The 22125-nt window shown below is 43.7% G+C and overlaps 1 protein-coding gene across 1 annotated transcript in view; it reads right to left on the reverse strand.

Annotated features, from left to right (window-relative positions):
- LOC111963972 (matrix metalloproteinase-17-like) overlaps positions 1 to 21426 on the reverse strand; it is an 86225-nt gene extending 64799 nt beyond the window's left edge. Inside the window, 1 exon segment of the mRNA XM_070443576.1 lies at positions 20853 to 21426. Within this exon segment, the coding sequence (XP_070299677.1) occupies positions 20853 to 21044 (192 nt within the window). The 5' untranslated portion in view covers positions 21045 to 21426.
- Positions 21427 to 22125: the final 699 nt, after the last annotated feature.

The following is a 22125-nucleotide window of genomic DNA, read 5'->3' on the forward strand; positions in this document are numbered from 1 at the left end:
GGGTGTCTAGTGTCGGTGGCGGCTCTGGTGCAGGACAAAGAACCCTCTCATCCCGCAGATCCACCAGCATCGGAGGTGGCTCTGGTGCGGGACGAAGAACCCGCTCATCCCGCCAGCATCGGGGGCGGCTCTGGTGCGGGTCGAAGAACCCGCTCAGCTCGCGGATCCACCATCTTTGGTGGCGGCTCTGGTGCGGGCCGAAGAACCCGCTCATCCTGCGGATCCAGCCATGGACCCAGGCTGAACACTGTGCCTGGACTGTACCTAGATGCCGAGGAAGGCTCCTGCCATGGAGCGGGACTGGACACCGGTGCAGAGGAAGACTCCTGCCATGGAGCGGGACTGGATGCCGTGTCTGGACTGGGCATCGGCGCAGAGGAGGGCTCCTGCCATGGAGCTGGACTGGACACCGTGTTTGGACTGGACATCGGCGCAGAGGAAGGCTCCTGCCTTGGAGCTGGACTGCACGCCGTGCTCGGACTGGGCATCGGCGCAGAGGAGGGCTCCTGCCATGGAGCTGGACTGGACACCGTGTTTGGACTGGGCATCGGCGCAGAGGAAGGGTCTTGCCATGGAGCGGGACTGGACACCGGCCCTGGCCTGGACATCGGTGCAGAGGAAGGCTCCTGCCATGGAGCAGGACTGGACGCCGTACCTGGACTGAGCACCGGCGCAGGAGAAGGCTCCGGCCATGGAGCTGGACCGGACGCCGTGCTTAGACTGGGCATCGGCGCAGGGGAAGGCTCCGGCCATGGAGCTGGAGGTTCCAGACCGTTGACCGTCTCAGGAGGTTCCGGACCGTCTCAGGAGGTTCCGGACTGTGAAACGTTGCCGGAAGCTCTGGACTGGGGACTGTCGCCGGAAGCTCTGGACTGGGGACCGTCGCCGGAAGCTCTGGACTGGGGAGGCGCACTGGAGGCCTGATGTGTGGGGCCGGGACAGGTGGCACCGGACTGGTGACACGCACCTCAGGGCGAGTGCGAGGAGCAGGCACAGGACGCACCGGACTGGGAAGGCGCACTGGAGGCCTAGTGCGTGGAGCCGGCACAGGTGGCGCCAGACTGGTGACACGCACTTCAGGGCGAGTGCGGGGAGCAGGCACAGGATGTACCTGACTGGGAAGGCGCACTTCAGGGAGAGTGCGATGAGCAGGCACAGGACGTACCGGACTGGAGACACGCACTTCAGAAAGAGTGCGAGGAGCAGGCACAGGCACAGGACGTACCAGACTGGGAACACGCACTTTAGGAAGAGTGCGAGAAGGAGACACATGACGTACCGGACAGGAGAGGTGCACTTGAGGCCAGAAGCGTGGAACCGGCACAGGTTGCACCAGACTGCTAACCGGATCCTCTGGTCAGATGTTGAGCAGAACACACTTGCACAACATCTCTCTCATCTCACTCTCTCCCAACTTCGTCATTGCCTCCCTGACAGTCTCTGGCTCTTACCTCTGCTCAGCCGCCAGCTCCATGTGCCCCCACCCAAAAAACTTGGGGTTGTCCTTGGGCTTTCTGTAGCCGCGAACCCTGTCGTCGTTGCTGTCCTCCATTATCTCCTTCCGTCTGTCGCTAAGGAATGGTTTCGCATCTCCCCATCACTTCTTCCCAAGTCCAGAAATCCTTCCCTCTTTGGGCACGCTGCTTGGTCCTGGTTTGATGGGATATTCTGTCACGTTCGCTGGAATAATGATCGGACCAAGGCGCGGCGGATGTTGAGTTCCACATAATTATTTAATAGTGAAACTTAACAAAAACAATAAATGAACAACGAGCCGTGACTACAGAGGTGCTACATACACTTACTCAAAATACAATATCCCATAAAACACAGGTGGAAAAAATGCTACTTAAATACGATCCCCAATTAGAGACAACAATAGCCAGCTGCCTCTAATTGGGAATCATACCAAACACCAACATAGATAACAAAACTAGAACCCCACATAGAAAATATAAACTAGACTAACCCCCCGGTCACACCCTGACCTACTCCACCATAGAAAATAAGGACTCTCTATGGTCAGGCGTGACAAGAATCTACTGCAAGTCAAATCAAATGTATTTATATAGCCCTTCTTACATCAGCTGATATCTCAAAGTGCTGTACAGAAACCCGGCCTAAAACCCCAAACAGCAAGCAATGCAGGTACTGCAACACTGTTATAAAGATCCCCCAACATCAGCAGAGAATGAACCAATCAGTAAAAACAGTACTTTGGCCACTCAGAAAAAGCAAATCTTCTGCTTTGTTTCTGGCTTGTGGGACTAACTATTTCTTTCCATGTGAAGGCTAGAGCTCTTCAGCAGATCTGTGGACTTTTCTGCAAAGCCAGTGAAAGGTATGTGAGCACTGGAATACCCAGAAGCCACAGGGGTCAAAGAAGTGAAAGCATAAACCATATAGACAGAGAAAAGCCCATTTCTATCCCCGCTTAGCTACATTCATACACAGTATTCTCTGAGCAGATACAATTTCCCAGGGTGACTTACAATGTTGTTAACTCAGAGGCAGTAACCAATTTACTGAAAATCCATTTTAAACGAAGCCGGTGAGGTGAGGAGTCCATATRAAGGACACAGTGAGGGGCATTACCTTTAGTGGGCTCCCTGCTGAGCCAATCCCAGCCCACACAGGTATCCTGCCTGCCTTCTACACCAATAACTTTTTTTATAGACTGATACAGGTTTATGAATTGGTAGTTCTTGGACTTTGTATGGGCTGTCAGAAATCTAGAGAAGCAGTGTCAATCAAGGAGTAACTTGTTTCATTCTGAAGTACTTTTGCACAGCACTTTAATGAATTAAATTGTTATTAAGACAACCATCCATCCAGAGAATAGACTCTCTCTCTCTCTCCCATGGGCTCGGCTGAGAGAAAATCATGTCAACAACGAATTGTTCCACTAATGATGACTCTCCAATATGTGTGGTTAAGATGATTTTCATCACAGTCTGATTATTCTCACCTATTAGCTCATTCCCTGATCCTATCAGTGTCTTCTATCTAATTAGCACTAGTAGGCCTCTGAAAACAAGCTGCTAGCTAACCCAACCTGCTCCTGCTCCTTCTCTTTCCAACTTCCTTCCATAAGGACCAGCAGAGGAATAGGGTCTCGTCGTGAGAACATTACACGGCGGGCTTGAAGCTGATTCTACACTACACATCAAACGTCTTCATTCCCCATAATGATTTCTCTGAGGGAGCTTTTTCGCTTTCATTTTTTTCACTGCTCCGCTCTCCTTTCGTCTTGTTAAGAACTGACAAATGCTAATGAGAGACAAACGGCGGCATCACCTGCTGTGTGGCTTAGAACAACCTGGAAAATGAACAAACTTACTAAAAGCCAAAGGGTCCTGTCACCTGCATCAGTAACAAGGTGGCTTTCTACATTCATTTTTCCTGCTTACTCATAGTGGGAGCTGACTGCTTGTCAGCTTACTGACGTACTTGCCCTTACTGACGTACTTGCCCTCACACGGATACTTTATGCATACCACACACATTCTAAACAAACCTGATCACATGCAGACACACACGCACACACAATTTTTTCGTTATTCTTCCTCAAATTTCTGCAAGCAATCTAAGAAGAGCTCTGTTGTTGCTTTGTGGTTTCCTTAATGGTGCTTTAAGGTCGTGCATCACCAGATTAGTTGTCTGGACTCTGTATTGAGATGTGATGTGACAGGAAAGACAGCGCAATACCAGTAACCACAGTAATTACAAAAGCTCCTTGGTCATTTGGATGCAATGGTGACTATTTCATGATCTGGGATGAGATGGGGAGAGGGATGACCCCTCGGCTAAAATAAGACCTGGGAGGGAGCACATGGAGTTGATTTGGGGTTTTCGTGGAGTGTGGCAGCTTCGTTCATAAACCACAGTTGAGTGCAGGAATCAATGTGAGCCAATAGAGAGAGGGAGATCGCTTGCAGCTCTGTTSCGGAGAACAATAATTCCCACTCCCTCGCCCACACAATTTGATTCATTACCACTGTAAGTCATACTTTCTGGCATTTGGAATTCCCTTGAACATCTTTTTTTGACGCCAGCAACATTACAATGGCATGAATTAAGTCTAGAGATTGCAAATGCAGATTTCTGGCCAGTGAAGTATTGTTTCCCTGTTCCATTGCTATGATCCATTGCTTCACTCTGATAATAGTCAATGTTGCTTGGAATATTATGAGGTAATCCCATTTGGTGTGTGTGAGTTTATGTATGCTTATGTGGCTGTTCTGCATGTGTGGTTGTTTCAGGAAAACAAACTTCTTCATCTTGTTATCTTAAACCTCACTGCAAAGTATGAATATTTGATCTATCAACGGTCTGAATATGCCTGTCTTCGTGCTGATCGATAGGGTCTGGATGAGGTCAGTGCAGCAATCCCAGACTGCAGAGCTGCTGCGGCTGCCAATATGTCAGGATCTGCAAAACCTCACGGATAGGGCCTTTGAGGCTGTCTTAAACCCTTCAGCAAATCTGACAATCTCCTCAAGAACATTTTCCGTTAGTTTGGGGAACATTCTATGTCAGCAAAAAACCTTTTTAGCATGTTTTGTTGTTGAAGTTAGAAGAACATTCCCTTAATGTCAAGCAGAACTTATCTAGAACGTGGATACAATGTTCTCAGAATATACAGTACAACATTAATGTTCTATATGAGTTTTATGGGACATTACAAGAACATTCATGCGTCCAGTTTTCTGAGGGTTAGGAGAATATTCCATCAACATGCCACCAAACATACACAGAACATGGTTGCCATGTTCTCAGAATATACATTATTAATGTTCTAGASATGTTGCAAGAACATTTATGTGTACAGTTTTCTGAGGGTAAGGAGAATATTCCAGCAATGTCCCACCAAACATAGAATTGACACAATTGTTTACATTGTGCATGTTCATTTATACAGTAATTCATATTCAACATGTCCTCACCTGTGATTTGAACTCACAACCTTTTGGTTCACGGCATTCAGCACTTCCTTCTACGCCACATGTCTGTGTCAGCTCTCAGTTAAATTGGATTATTATTATTTTTTAAATTATTATTATTTTTTACTCCTTTTTTCTCCCCAATTTCATGGTATCCAACTGGTAGTAGTTACAGTCTTGTCTCATCGCTGCAACCCCCGTACAGACTCGGGACAGGCGAAGGGCGAGAGCCATGCGTCCTCCGAAACACAACCAAACCAAGCTGCACTGCTTCTTGACACAATGCACATCCAACCCGGAAGCCAGCCGCACCAATGTGTCGGAGGAAACACTGTACACCTGGCGACCTGGTCAGCGTGCACTGCGCCCMGCCCGACAKAGGAGTCGCTAGTGCGCGATGAGACAAACATATCCCTGCCGGCCAAACCCCCCCTAACCCGGACGACGCTGGGCCAATTGTACGCCGCCCCATGGGCCTCCCGGTCGCGGCCGGCTGCGACAGAGCCTGGGCTCGAACCCAGAATCTCTGGAGGCACAGCTAGCACTGCGATGCAGTGCCTTGGACCACTGCGCCACCCGGGAGGCCCAGCTATCAGTTAATTTGACTATTTTRTCCTCATTGATTGAACTATTTAAACAATTTAAGGGCTTTCTGTATAGTTGTCTAATGTTGTTGGGGCATATGAACCTGTTTTAATGATACTCTTGAATCACTATGARCAATAAAAGTTATTATTGAATGTACTTTTAATAGAGCTGAGATTTAATTTGTTCACCCTATTGCTTACACCTATCAAGTGCCTAGGGAGGAGGGGTTAGGTTTTCTTCTGGACATGGACTAACTCAGGGGTCTCCAATATCTTCTAGCACAAGAGCTAAAAAGAAACATGTTGCGAGCTACTCATTTTTTTCTAGCTTTCAAATGGACACAWTCTTCTTTTCTCCTCTCCCCTGCAACTCTTCCCCGGGTCCTTAGTGTACAAGAGAAAGRAGTGAACTATGTTTTCTGTCAATATACCTGGTAAAATAATGGTTAATAAACAACTCTATGAAATCRGAGATTTTTTAACCACAAAGTTTTACTTTTCCATGCTTTTTTTTTCACTCACAAAATTACAGTTGTTCATGGAGAAACACAKAAAAAAGTTGATGTTTTGAGTCCAGGTCAATACTTAAATCACATCAGAAGACAATTTCTTTAGGTCTGGGAGAAAACAAACACATTTTTTTTTTAACCTTCGCCTCTCCCGAGTCCGTACGGGAGTTGCAGCGATGGGACAAGACCGTAACTACCAATTGGGGAGGAAAAAAGAGTAAAAAAAAAATAGATATGTTTCTGCTTATAATATCCAATATTTTGCTAGGCTATTTGTTAGTCAACTGGTCTATAATTAGATACATGTATAGTAGCTTCTCTTCTGTCATTATATATTACCTTAGAAGACTAAATAAACCCTAGCTCACCAGAATAACGTAATAAATCAATAAAATGAATGCTTCAATCTGCTTATTTTGCWGAGCAAAGACGATTAGGGATCAGGGAGAAAATAAAATTATGAAAAGATTTTCTGTGCAAAATGTCCATATGACATCAGTTTGACCGGTTGTAAGGAAATAAAAAGCTGTGAAAATGACCCAATATGTGTCTGATCATTTCAGTTCGGCTTGGATGCATATTTTATGTGGTTGAAATACTATCAGCTTCTATGATGCTGATAAAGATAGCACCTCTACAGACAGTATCTCACTGTGCATTTGCATTCWCTCAAGATACTGAAAGAAAGAAATCCTATTTCTCCATTTATGTTCCCCAGTAAAAAAAATTGCCTACATTTGGTGAATGATTTTACTGCATCAAATGCTTAATTCTGCAGAAACCATTGGCGCTTTTAGCACGTAAATCTTGGTGGAGCAAACTCAACATCTTTTTTTTAATGCATGCCAGCAAAGCCACTACACAACACAACAAAACACTAAACAATACATTCATTGCATTATAACGATYACAAACGTTGCCCACAAACTGTTAGGTCCTAKATAAAGCTGTCCCAACAGCAGAGCTTTCTTTTCAGCACCATGGAGTGAATCCCTACCATCGCTACACCTGGCGGTGCCTTGTCTGGCAAGGAAACAGTGAATTCAGCATTTACTTCCTTTTTCAAAAATATAGTTGACATGGCTGACTTGTTTAAAGCTCTAACCCAKCWGCCCTGAATGACAGCTCGCCACTTGCAGGAGTTAATATTAAGGCTATGAGTGTCCAGATMTCAGTTTCAATTTAACCCATCTGAACAGTAGGCTACTGTTCCCTTGACGTYCCATAGGCCTATTTGAAGTCCCGTCTTGTGACTGTCGAATTTGTATAGCGCCTCACAATCATCACACATAACATACAGTAGCTGGCACTGCTATCGTCCTCTTTTACCACTTCACCAAATATTTCCCAAACATTACTTTTCTGGCCCTCCCTTCTCTTTATTTTCAACTCTCCATTTTGCAGCTTTTCTCTTATTGAATTCAACTCCAACATTGTCCTTTTTGCCTACTTGGATCGATGTTCCCAAAAGCATTTGGTGATTGGCGTGAAGGCTATTTGACGCGTGTACAGTTAGGCCCTAAAGCTTAGGCTTATGCACTAATGCCAGATAGCCTAAAATAATGAAAGAAAAACCTAAATGTTTAGATATAAATTGCACAAGAATGATACATTTATGGATTTCTTTCAGGTATTGTTTTCTCTTTATTCAACTCGCCCACCACCCACCTGCCCTTCATCCACACATGAATCACTCTAAACCCCGCCGCCCCGCGAATATAACTGCGGGGACTGCGGCTTATGAGTCAACCCACGCATCACTAGTGCGCCCCCCAGGGTGCAGATTATTGTTTTTAAGGAACTCACTACTCTCCATAGTTATTCTGACAAGTTGCATAAGGTACAATTTCGAAATTGGGTAGAGCATTAGCAGTTTTGCTCTTGTCATTTTAGTCATTGCAGACCTTAGAGAGCTATTTATAATTTGCCAGAAATGTCTAGATCCACTAGTTAATGTCAGCTAAGGTGTTTTAGCTAGGTTTGATGAAAGGCGGGCCCGAGTGAAAAAGTTTGAGAATTGGAACAGTTATTGGAACAGTGGTTAGGGCTTTTGTCATTGGTGCTTGTGGTCTGGGTTCGAGACCCACTAGGGGAATCACCCTACTCTTACATCACTAGCCAAATACGTTAATGTKATTGTTTGGCAACAGTTACAACACARCTATCTGATCTAATTCAAATGTGTTTCTTATTGAAAGATAAGAATTGGTAGAATTCCAGATAGCTGAGCATCTCAAAGGGAACTCTCTATAATGTTTATTTTTATTTTTATCCACACCACATATAGATGTAGAACAAACGTGTCTCTGATAAGGAATCACATCAGCTCTAGTCATAGTGTTTCTATCTGGAACATTCCAAATGTTTTGCCTAAACATGGTCCAGGAGGGAGTGTTGTGTCTGACAGAAGCATACCTAGAACATGGTTGCCGTATTCTCAGAGTATCAGAAATATGTATATTTACAGTAGCATGTTTGTACATTCTCACATTTGCCATTTAAGCAATGAAGATGCCAGTTATACCAAAACAGTACATAACACAGTCCATGAAAAATAGACAACAGAATCACTTGGGACCAGTGTTGGGGGTAATATAGTGCCTTCAAAATGTATTCAAACCCTGTAACTTTTTTCACGTTGTTGTGTTACAGCCTAAATTTTAAATGAATTAAATTGATTTTGTGTCACTGATCTACACACAACATCCCGTAACGCCAAAGTGGAATTATGTTTTAAGAAATGTTTACATATTGTGACCCACCACCTGGATTTGGTCCTATGTAGCAACATTTGAAATTGTGATTTTTACATTGGATAAAAGTAGAGAATCAGAGCTAGAAAATGGTATATCATACACTGTAGTTGAGGAACAATGGAAAAGTAATTCTGCTTTGAAAGTTGATAAACTTGTAACCCCACTTTTGAGAAGATTACCCATGAATGGCACCCATTCAGCATCATTCACACCCTCTTAAGCCTTAACCCCACCCATTTATTTAAGTTAGTGAATAAGTTAGTGTAGTAAACAACCAAATATTTCAAGGCTAAAAGTGGTGAATATAGTAGCAAAAAGTAGTAGTAAAAATACATGTTTATCTAGTCCTTGGCCTATATGCTAATCTGACTTTGGTGCAGGTCATGTTGTTCTTGTCACGGCCGTCAAAAGGAGGAGATCAAGGCGCAGCGTGGTATGCGTACATTTTTCTTTATTCTAAGGATGAACACTAAACAAAACTAACAAAATAACAAAAACGAACCGTGAAGCTATTCAAAATGAGTGCTAACAGGCAACTACACATAGACAAGAACCCACAATACCCAAGGGAAAATGGCTACCTAAATATGGTCCCCAATCAGAGACAACGATAAACAGCTGCCTCTGATTGGGAAACATATCAGGCCACCATAGACATATATATACCTAGACTTACAAAAAACCCTAGACAAGAGGGGTGCCGCAATTTTTTTCTTTTAAGGATTAAAGGCCCAGCGCACGCACTACTTTAAAAAAAAAGAAACGTTTCAAAATATTTTTATGTAGCTTTTAATTATTATTTTTATTTTTCAGGGGGTGCTGTAGAACCCTCAGCACTCCTACTTCCCGCGGCTATGCCAAGACCAGAAACGGAGAGTCCACATTCAAGCCCGTGACTGTAATTTTGTCAAATTGTCACCATAATAAGTGTTCAAAATGTCCAGTATTTCTGTGTTCATATTTCACATCAACATTCAGAATAAATGCATGCTGAAGGACAATAGAGCCTCTCTACACATTTTTACTAACCCAAACACAGTTGGGAACAATGAAGGCCTTCTACGCTTTCAGAGAAAGGCTAAGGATATATAAAATAATAATAATAATATTATTATTTTCAATTATGTTCTGATTTAATCGCTTCAGTTTTTGAAAAGGGAAAGGGTTAACACGGATCCCAAACCGTCTGCGAGCATGCGCCATCGTGCATAAATGTATTATGTCCCCCCACACCAAACGCGATCACGACACGCAGGTTAAAATATAAAAACAAATTCTGAACCAATTATATTAATTTGGGGACAGGTCAAAAAGCATTAAACATTTATGGCAATTAAGCTAGCTAGCTTGCACTTGCTAGCTAACTTGTCCTATTTAGCTAGCTTGCTGTTGCTAGCTAATTTGTCCTGGGATATAACATTTTTGTTGTTATTTTACCGGAAATGCACAAGCTACTCTACTCCGCCAATTAATCCACACATAAAACGGTCGACCGAATTGTTTCTAGTCATCTCTCCTCCTTCCAGGCTTTTTCTTCTAGACTTTATATTGCGATTGGCAACTTTCATAAATTATGTGCATTTCCGCCACTGATCTCGTTCGTCTTTCAGTCACCCACGTGGGTATAACCAATGAGTAYTTGGCACATGGGTACCTGCTTCTATAAACCAATGTGGAGATGGGAGAGGCGGGACTTGCAGCGTGATCTGCGTCACAAATAGAACTGACTTCTATTTTAGCCCTTGGCAACGCAGACGCTCGTTGGCGCGCGCGAGCAGTGTGGGCGCAATAATTGAATAATATAGATTTCTATTTATTTTGTAATGCTCGCGCATGCCACGCGAGCGGTGTAGTCAGCCTGTTAACACTGAAGAGAAAAAAATATCCAATCATGATTTTTTTTTGGTGGTCTTTGGGGAGATAATTATAGCTAGCTAAGTCAGCAATTGGCTAGGCCATCAGAAGCTTYATAGAAAGTATCTGCCATTCAACTGTATTAGGGCAACATTTTGGACTGACAGTGGAATCAACCAATTACATTGACTTGTAATGGGTGGGACCGTTTTAACAAAAACGTATGGACACTTCTGTCTTCACAACCAGCCGTGACCAGGAGTCCCATAGGGCAGCTCATAATTGGCCCAGCGAGCTTGTCACACACTGAAGGCCTAGGTCCAATAGGTTCACCATTGCACAAACATGTCTATAATAGATATAAAAATTGTTACAATGTCCCCCTGTTTCCCCTTACTAATAGTGAGTGCGCAACTTTCTGAAAATGTCTCCCTCTCTTCCCTACGAGCGAGTCAAGGAAATTCGGAGTCCTCACTGTCCTAGACTGAGTAAAGGCTGAGTAAAAATGTATCCGACACACCGAGACAAGACCGAGACACTCATTGTGTGGTCTTGAGACCAGACTCAAGACCGAGACCAGTCTTGAGTACTAGAACACTGTCATACACTTAACGTTAGCTAGCGAGCCAGCTAATGTTCGCTAGCTAGCTAACAGTACGCTTTAACATGCAATGAAAACAACTTTCTGACAYAATTAGAACAGGATATCTGAAAATGTAGCTAGACTCTTACCCATATACACGGATGAACGCTTCTCCTTCTCTGCCATGGATCCCATTGTTGCCCTTAGTTTGAAGATGTAATCCGGAGGACAGGTGTTTTATACAACAGCCTTCTGTGTTCTCTTTTCGAGACTCTCCGCATTTGGTAATCATCTCTCTGCTTCCACCCCCCATTCCACTGATTTCAAAACTCGGTCAACTTCTTCCGTGACAACAACACTGTTGATCTCCATTTCTTCCCCATCACTGTCATTAGAAGACTCTACAGTCGTGGCCAAAAGTTTTGAGAATGACACAAACATTAATTTTCACAAAGTCTGCTGCTTCCGTGTCTTTAGATATTTTTGTCAGATGTTACTATGGAATACTGAAGTATAATTACAAGCATTTCATAAGTGTCAAAGGCTTTTATTGACAATTACATGAAGTTGATGCAAAGAGTCAATATCTGCAGCGTTGACCCTTCTTTTTCAAGACCTCTGCAATCCGCCCTGGCATGCTGTCAATTAACTTCTGGGCCACATGCTGACTGATGGCAGCCCATTCTTGCATAATCAATGCTTGGAGTTTGTCAGAATTTGTGGGTTTTTGTTTGTCCACCTGCCTCTTGAGGATTGACCACAAATTCTCAATGGGATTAAGGTCTGGGGAGATTCCTGGCCATGGACCCAAAATATCGATGTTTTATTCCCCGAGCCACTTAGTTATCACTTTTGCCTTATGGCAAGGTGCTCCATCATGCTGGAAAAGGCATTGTTTGTCACCAAACTGTTCCTGGATGGTTGGGAGAAGTTGCTCTCGGGAGGATGTGTGTTGTAGCATTCTTTATTCATGGCTGTGTTCTTAGGCAAAACTCCCTTGGCTGAGAAGCAACCCCACACATGAATGGTCTCAGGATGCTTTACTGTTGGCGTGACACAGGACTGATGGTAGCGCTCACCTTGTCTTCTCCGGACAAGCTTTTCCGGATGCCCCAAACAATCGGAAAGGGGATTCATCAGAGAAAATGACTTTACCCCAGTCCTCAGCAGTCCAATCCCTGTACCTTTTGCAGAATATCAGTCTGATGTTTTTCCTGGAGAGAAGTGGCTTCTTGCTCTCACTGTGGCATGCAGATGTGCATGCAGAATGCATCCAACACCTGCCGCTGCCATTCCTGAGCAAGCTCTGTACTGGTGGGCCCCGATCCCGCAGCTGAATCAACTTTAGTAGACGTCCTGGCGCTTGCTGGACTTTCTTGGGCGCCCTGAAGCCTTCTTCACAACAATTGAACCGCTCTCCTTGAAGTTCTTGATGAATCCGATAAATGGTTGATTTAGGTGCAATCTTACTGGCAGCAAATATTCCTGCCTGTGAAGCCCTTTTGTGCAAAGCAATGATGACGGCATGTGTTTCCTTGCATGTAACCATGTTTGACAGAGGAAGAAGAATGATTCCAAGCACCACCCTCTTTTTGAAGCTTCCAATCTGTTATTCGAACTCAATCAGCATGACAGAGTGATCTCCAGCCTTGTCCTCGTCAACACTCACACCTGTGTTAACGAGAGAATCACTGACATGATGTCAGCTGGTCCTTTTGTGGCAGGGCTGAAATGCAGTGGAAATGTTTTTGGGGGATTCAGTTCATTTGCATGGCAAAGAGGGACTTTGAAATTAATTGCAATTCATCTGATCACTCTTCATAAACATTCTGGGTATATGAAATTGGCCATCATACAAACTGAGGCAGCAGACTTTGTGAAAATTAATATTTGTGTCATTCTCAAAACTTTTGGCCACGACTGTACAATGTCTGGTTCAATGAAAATGGTTAACCTAAATCGGGGATTTCCTCATTGTCGGATTCATTTTCAGAGTCAGAATGGCAAGATCGTCCTCCAGAAAATAGTCGATCACAACCTTTTCCCACTGATCGCTGTCGATAGCGCCTGATAACTTCAGAGACGCAATGTTGAGAGCAGAAGCAAAACTTTTTTACTTCTTCATGATATCTTTCAAAAAAAGTAGCATTAGAAAGGATTAACTACACATGCTGAGCAGCTCATGTTATAGACAGAAGCATACTACATGGCAGATCAATATGAACTCATCTTTCGGCATGTCCAGCCTAGCCATTATCTAGGCCAATCATGGCTAGCGTGGCTAAACCAACTAGGCTTGTAATTTAACAATTTTATTCATATTTACAGATGGCATACAAGTTTGTATTAAGGCACATAAAAGTTCACATGTTCCAGAAGGCATTTTAATAAAAAAACTAAAAACTTTCAAATGCATCTTCTGTGATGTAGTGACATGCGACATACGGGACATACGGCTAGCTTCTTGAAACGGGTCACAATTAATAAAAAAACAGAAAGCTGAAATGTCTGAGTCAATAAGTATTCAACCCTTTTGTTATGGCAAGCATAAATAAGTTCAGGAGTAAATATTTGCTTAACAAGTCACATAATAAGTTACATGGACTCCCTCTGTACGCAATAATGGTGTTTAACATGATTTTTAAATGGCTACCTCATCTCTGTACCCCAGACATACAATTATCTGTACGGTCCCTCAGTCGACCAGTGAATTTTATGCACAGATTCAACCAGAGCAAAGAGGTTTTCCAATGGTTTGCAAAGAAGGGTACTGTACCTATTAGTAAATGTAATATATATTTTTTAAAGCAGACGTTGAGCATGGTGGGGCTTTTAATTACACTTTGGATGGGGTATCAATACACCCAGTCACTACAAAGCTATAGGCACCCTTCCTAACTCAGTTGCCGGAGAGGAAGGAAACCGCTCAGGGATTTCACCATGAGGCCAATGGTGACTTTAAAACAGTTACAAAGTTTAATGGCTTAGATAAATATACTAACATAAATGACAGAGTTCGTCAAATTTCTGTCCTGCTAGAGCTGCCCCGGTCAACTGTAAGTGCTGTTATTGTGAAGTGGTAAGGTCTAGGAGCAACAACGGCTCAGCCGCGAAGTGGTAGGCCACACAAGCTCACAGAACGGGACCACCCTGACCTCAACGCCATCGCACACCTTTGGGATGAATTGGAACGCCGACTGCGAGCCAGGCCTCATCACCCAAGATCAGTGCCCGACCTCACTAATGCTCTTGCGGCTGAATGGATGCAAGTCCCCGCTGCAATGTTCCAACATCTAGTGGAAAGCCTTCCCACAAGATTGGAGGCTGTTATAGCGGCAAAGGAGGGACCAACTCCATATTCATGCCCATGATTTTAGAATGAGATGTTCAACGAGCAGGTGTCCACATACTTTCGGTCATGTAGTGTACAGTATATTATTGTTTTATTTTCCATAKWTTTTTTWAAAATTGTATGTTAAAATAACTGTGTGTGTGAGCATCCTTAACTTTGCTAACAGACAAAGAGCTATGAATGGATAAGTMATTCACCAATCAGGGCCTTGATTGGCAAAGCAACATTAATGTGTAATAATTTGTAATGAAGATTTTTAGGACACAAATGTTCTTGCACTGTTCCCATGAAACGTGTCTAGAACATGAATATCTTATGTCCTGAGAACATAGCAACCATGTTCTGTGTATGTTTGGTGGGATGTTGATGGAATATTCTCCTATCCCACAGAAAACTGGATACAATGCTTTTGCAACGTTCCCATGATACGTGTCTAGAACATAAATATATTATATTTGGAGAACATGGCAACCAAGTTCTGGGTAAATTCTGTTTGATAATAAGGTCAATGGTCTCTTGGAAACCGTCCTTGCACATCACTGGAACATTCCTATGAAAATATTAGGTAATAACCTAATGAGACTCTTAAGAGAACATTCTCTAAAGCTGTGGGAACATTTGTTGTTAGCTGGGTATCCCTCCTTCTCTGTACAGTAATATATTCTCTCCTGCACTGCGGCCTCCTCTCCCTAGACATTGTTCCTGAAATAATCTCCTTGCCCGGAATCTGTCCCAACCATGCCGTGCAATGGACGTATGGTCACAGGCGTCCAAAGTGCCAACTGAAAGTAGGACAGACGTGCTAAAAGTGGACTAGGAACCAGGGGAGTGTGTGAAAGAGAAGGCATACCATTATTATTAATATCCCACATCACTTTTATCTAGGGCTCTATTCAAATCTGTATGATTTAAGCGATAGAAATGTGAAGGTAATTTCTGATTGCGCCGATATATGCAGCGTTTACCGTGAATGCGGTCTCCGCTAACATTTCCTTTKAATTTCAATCATGCTGTAATGCTGAACTTCCACGATACGGATTGGATAGAGCCCATAGTAACATACCATAACTCAGACACACTTGAGTCACGACTCACAACTACAGCTGACGAGGACAATTAAGTAAAAATGTATCCTCTCTCCTCTCCACAGGTGCAAATCTCTCCCCAGAGCATTAGCCCAAAGAGACAGTTCCATCCCAGCCGCAGAGAGGGTATTGATTTCATGTTTGCCACTTGTCTAAGTGGTGRGGTAGCTTTTTTTGTTTGGTGTGCGCTTCTTTTGTGCCTCTCTGTTTGATTTCTCCTTTCAGAGCTACACTAACTCCTACCCATTTTCCCTTCCCCCGTCAATCAATCCCGCTCTCTTTCATTTACCTGTTCCCGACGCCTCTCTGTGTAATTGGAGCAGACTGGGGTTGGTAAAGGAATGCATCCTGTCTACAGAGTTCCAGAGGAGAAATGCTATAGGTGGGACAGAGTGAGCTGAGAGGAAGTGACACGACTGGACTGTGTGGTGCGAATTCAAGGGTGTGTGTGTGGGGGGGGGGGGGGGGGGGGGGGGGGTGTATCCTCCTCTCGTCTCCACTCCACTGGAGATGGGACCAGATGGTGCTCTCATTAAAGAAATTACAGCAAAATGAGATTCTCCGCTTTAGGATATAGACGGGCTGGTAAGATCGATACCATCCTGCCACACTCCAAACAGAATGGGGGACTCAAACAGTAGCACATCGTATCTACACAAATTTCAGCCGGAATCATTTCACACTGTTTCTTATAAGCATTGTGCCTACATTTAGGGTGTGATAATAACCAGTGTTGTAGTGGTAAAAAGAAGTGGGCAAACCATAAACTCCAGTAGGCAATCGAGTTAAGACAAACAACCACCGATATAAACTTAAACGTCTAACATTTTTAAAACTGTATTGTTTGCAGTTTGGTTGCATTTTAATGTCGGCCTATATGGAAGGTAGGCCATTGGGAGTTATTCATATTGAAACATATCTTATTTTTCTTTTCTTGATTTGTTTGATAAAATTAGTACAGATTCTTTCAGGGGACCCCACATGGGGCTCCGGGACCAAGTTTGGGAACCTCTGTACTATCTTCTTTCTCTGCTTGCTTCCTCTCTCTCTTTGTCTCCTCTGTCTACTCCTGCATGCGTCGCAGCCTGCCTCAGCCTCGCCACTGTCTGTCTCACTAGTACTCTCTGTAAAGCAAAGTTATGATGAGAACTTAGTTGTCTTTTGTTACTGCTGAGGTCAGGCTTCGTTTAACGTTAGCTTCTTACCTTCTAGTCAGCTTGCTCACACTAGTACTATCTTCTTTCTCTGCTTGCTTCCTCTCTCTCTTTGTCTCCTCTGTCTACTCCTGCATGCGTCGCAGCCTGCCTCAGCCTCGCCACTGTCTGTCTCACTAGTACTCTCTGTAAAGCAAAGTTATGATGAGAACTTAGTTGTCTTTTGTTACTGCTGAGGTCAGGCTTCGTTTAACGTTAGCTTCTTACCTTCTAGTCAGCTTGCTCACACTAGACAGAGAACTATAACGTTAGCTTCTTACCTTCTAGTCAGCTTGCTCACACTAGACAGAGAACTATAACGTTAGCTTCTTACCTTCTAGTCAGCTTGCTCACACTAGCCAGAGAACTATAACTTTACTGCAATACTATACTGATAATAACTCTAGTTTTGCAAAATATGCTGTTTTCTTTCTACTGCAACTACACGTTCTCTACAGGAGTGATTTGCTGGCTGATTAAAACATKATCTCCGWGCTTCCTCAACTGGTCTATATGACAGCTAAAGAGATGCTTGAGAGCTGTGAGAGTTGTCCACTGGGGAGTTAGGGCTCTCAGTATCAGCAGACTGTAATCCACAGGGGGAAAATGACATTATGAGCAGAAAGCATATTGTGCTGATTATAGCTTGCATGTGTCCATTTGATCCCAATTCCTAGAATGTTACAAAATTGCCAATCGGACTTTGCATGTGATGTACAATGACAATAACCCAGACATCGAGACAGTGTCTAGTGTGTCTCTGGTGGGCTGTCTGGAAGGGGGCTTATCCCAAGCCCCTGGTGAATAGCAGTCTCCGACATGGTTCTGCTGAGTAGGGGAAATGGCCTCCCACCCTAATCAGTGAGCAACACACTCACCTGCCCCACGTAAACCTTACTTTAATCCCAGCTGGCTGCAGAAGGGGGTGAGATGGGGTGGCACTCCAGGGGATAGCAGTCTTTACATCTGTCTGTCTGAGTATTGACCAATGCCCTCCCGCAGCGGTAACTTCTACGCACCTGAGCCTGCCCAGCTGAGCCGGACACACCCAAATGCACACCCACACAACTTGCACCAGTACACACCGACATGCACCAGCACACGCGTTGAATCGTCTCTGTAATCATCTGATCACATCTCTGCTGTAAAGCCTGTGTTGTGGATGGGCTGGTTGTGCAGATTAATGATGCGCTGGTTGACTCATAACCCGCAGTCCCTGCCGTTATATCAATGGGGCGGCCGGGTTTAGGGTCAATAAATATTGTGTGTATGAAGAGCGGGTGGATGGCGGGCGGGTTAAATAAAGAAAAAACTATTTATATCTATAGGCTACATTGAGGTTTTTCTTTCATTATTTTAGTCTATCTGGTATTGGTGCGTAAGCCTAAGATTTAGAGCCTAACTGTACACGCGCCAAATAGCCTTCACGCCAATCGCCAAATGCTTTTGGGAACGGGCAGAAAAAGCTAACATCAATCCACAGAGGCAAAAATAACAACGTCAGAGGTTAATTCAAATACAGAAAAGCTGCAAAATGGAGAGTTGAAAATAAAGAGAAGGGAGGGCCAGAAAAGTAATGTTTGGGAAAGATTTGTTGCTGTGGTAAAGATGATGTGTGATGATTGTGAAGCTATACAAATTCGACAGTCACAAGAAGGGGACTTCAAATAGGCCTACGGCACATCAAGGGAACCGTAGCCTACTGTTCAGATGGGTTAAATGGAAACTGACATCTGGACACTAACTGTAGGTTAACGTCTCACATAGCCTTAATATTAACTCCTGCAGAATTAAGCATTTTGTGCAGTAAAATGATACACCAACAAGAGAGGAGAAATATGATTTCTTTCTTTCAACATCTTGAGAGAATGTGAATGTGCAGTGAGATAGCATCTGTCAAGGTGCTATCTTTATCAGCATCATAAAAGCTGATAGTATTTCAACCACATAAAATAGGCCTAGTCGGGCGGTTGCAGATGGGTTATTAGCATTTGTGGGCGGGTGTGGGTGAACAAACAGCTGACCCGCGCACCACTAGTGCGGAACGATCCCGCCTAAGCCTTCTGCCTCCTTGCTGTGCCACATTAATAAGGTTCAGTTATTGGCCAACTTATTACCCCGCTAAGCTGGCCATCGTCTGTACAGACACATCCCAGTAATGGTGCCAGACAGGCCCTGGCCCACACAGTAACACCGGGCAATTAGAGTGTCCACTGTGTTGAATGTGTCGGCTCCACAGAGACATGATGCAGCTTTGTTAAATGTGCACGCTTACAGCACCTACACCACTCACGGGGCTCCAGGGGGGCCATGTAGAGGTCAGCACATGAAAAAGCATTTGTGTGACCCTTGTTTATGAGCTAAAGCTGTGAGACAAGATCATCTTCTGCCCCCTGCCCTCACAGCCTTCATGCTAGTGAATGAACTTTGAAAACATAGGGAGGAAGATCTGCAGAGAGAGAGAGAGAGAGAGAGAGAGAGAGAGAGAGAGAGAGAGAGAGAGAGAGAGAGAGAGAGAGAGAGAGAGAGAGAGAGAGAGAGAGAGAGAGAGAGTTTGGGTGGGGAGGGTAAGGTAGGGGCAGGACATTTTACAGATGACTGTCATACTGTACAAAAGTATTTTGGGGACAATAATCTTCTCTATAGAATGGGGAAATCATTGTAAAGCTTGGGTACTGGTTCTTGAATGCAGGCCTGCATAAAAAAAACTATTTTACTCTGATGGTACTGTCTAAATTAAATGGTGTTGGAGAACTTCTTTAAGGGATAAATGAGGACCATTTATAGAATTTCTCGACTTTCAACTAATTTAATGCTTGGATGATTGTGTAAAGTGTAAATGACCTCTCTGATTATTTAAGCAGCAATTTTTGTCTACTCGCTGAGAGGAGRGAGCATCCTCGCCATCGCATCACCATCACCCCGTGGCTCCTGTGGCGAGCAGAAATATTGAGGCACTCAGAAATGCCATTTCAAAGTGAAACATGTCTTCAGGGGTTACTTCTCCATGAGCTCCATAGCCTACAGGGCAATTGGCCTACACTCTTGAGCYATATTGCGTTTGAAATCTGCTTACATTTTGGTAGCATTTCTTCAACCGTTCTTCAATTTCTTCCTCTCTCACCTCTCCACCCGCAGGCAATGACGGCCATGATTCTGATTTGCATTTACAAACAGTTCAAAGCGTTCCTTCATCGTTCTGTGCCATGCGTGTAAAGTGGCCACGGTATGTGTAATATGTCATAGGAATTGTAGCCTACATCATATTGTGCATGTGAAAAATTATAAATCAGGGTAATTACAATCTTATACAAGATTGACAACATATTGATACGGTCTGCACAGTGATATCGAGGATCATGCAGAGATATTTTCACTCATACAAGCTTGTACGAAACGTAACATATCATACTAAATGGAGTGTCTCGGATTTTCATACGGAATAATACGAAATGCTCTGAGACCAGGTTGGACGGAGCAGTCGCTCACATTGCAGAGTAGCCCATGACCGATGTCCAAATAAATAATTATGGATAGTCTACCATTAAAATATTTACTGAAAGTCAGACTGATTTCACTGAATATTTAATTTCATATATTAGGCAAATGCATCTGGGAGACTACAGGGCACAGAAACAATACTCACAAAAAATTATTCACTCTGCCTTTTATCTTCTGTTTCTAAACGACTGAAGCCATAAGGCTACAATAAAAAGCAACCTATATGATTTCTCAATGTTCACTGAAAGCGCAGGAGTTACACTACTATTATACACCATAGTTGGCATCGTCTTGATATGCTGATAATGAACTAATATGAGGTCACCTATTTCAACAGCCTATTGTCGGCCTATGTGGATAAAAGTTTAGTTATATTATTCTAGGAACTGTGGAGGCTACGTAGCCTATTTAACCAAGAAAAATGTGTCCACTGCAGTAGCCTATGTTCAAATATTCAGTGTAAAGTGTCGGAAGAATATAGYCACTTACCACCCCCATATCCATCTGTTCGGCCGTCAGAGATGGTGCTGCAAGAGCCTGAGATAAAAACCAAAACATGGGAAGCAGGAACATCTCTGGAGAAATAATCCAAATGCGCCGCGCGAACTGAAACATTTGAGAAATCATGCCCCGCCACTCGCTGCTCCTGCAGCGCTCAGACACCGACCCTGACCGCCGCATTCACCACATAAATCACCCAGCTCCGGATACCTCTGATATGCGGTCAAATTTGGACGAGAATTCTACCTCACTGTTGCGCGTAAACACATGAAACACATATCACATAGAGACGAAAATGTCTTTAAAAACATTAAACAGTTCGTTTTCACCAAGATCCGCGTCCTGAAAAACCATCTCAGTCATATTGCTGTTCCTTGGTGGACCACCCAATTACGCCAACGATTACCAGTATTTACAAAGAAATATAACTTCCGGCATAAGAGTCTATATTTATTTCAGAATATCCAATATGCCCATGAGGCAAAGAAAATTAACCCGTTAAATATTCCCTCTGTAACACAAGCAAACGGAGATAGGCTCGTGCTCCKTGCGCGGTGTGTCAGAGACTGAGACAGACGCACGATGAGAGAGTGGAGAGGAATTTAGCCAGTTGCAGAATGGGAGGAGGCGATACAAAAGGCGCATTATTCAGTCCACTTAGAATGTGCATAGTATTGAATTTGTGACATCTTTTTAATATTTAGACCCTCGGTTTCAGAGTTGCAGGCACAACAGTGTGCACATCAGATAGGCCTATACATGCGCAACAGAGATGCCATCTCTGCATTTTGTTCAAATGAAAAAAGTATTGTTTCGCAGGGTGAAATGTAGCCTGTAGGCCTATAAATTSATCATTAGCCAAATTAACGTATAGACCTACACATGATGCTACCCATAGTTCAAAGGCTTACCTACCAAGAAAGTTGATGTAGGCACACCAATATGTTTTAAGACCAGATGATGTTGCAAAAACTTCTGTGTAGGCTACTTGGCCTACGTGATGCAAGCCTACAGTAGACTAGCTTACATGGAAACAACATATAACGAAGTAGAGGTTTGAGTATATCCTGGTGCGAGGTTATGCGCGCGGAGAGAGAAAACGAGTGAGGAGAAAGACAGCCACATATTATAAATACGTATCTCTACGAAGGAAGCCTCGGCTCCCAGGTTTCTCTCATGTTGTACAGAAGGTGAGGTGAAAGCCTGGGCACTGGGCAGAGGGTAAACTGTAGAGAACATGTTCGCGCTGTCTCACCTGAGG

This window comes from Salvelinus sp. IW2-2015, linkage group LG5, assembly GCF_002910315.2.
Source record: "Salvelinus sp. IW2-2015 linkage group LG5, ASM291031v2, whole genome shotgun sequence".
Classification (NCBI taxonomy): Eukaryota; Metazoa; Chordata; class Actinopteri; order Salmoniformes; family Salmonidae; genus Salvelinus; species Salvelinus sp. IW2-2015.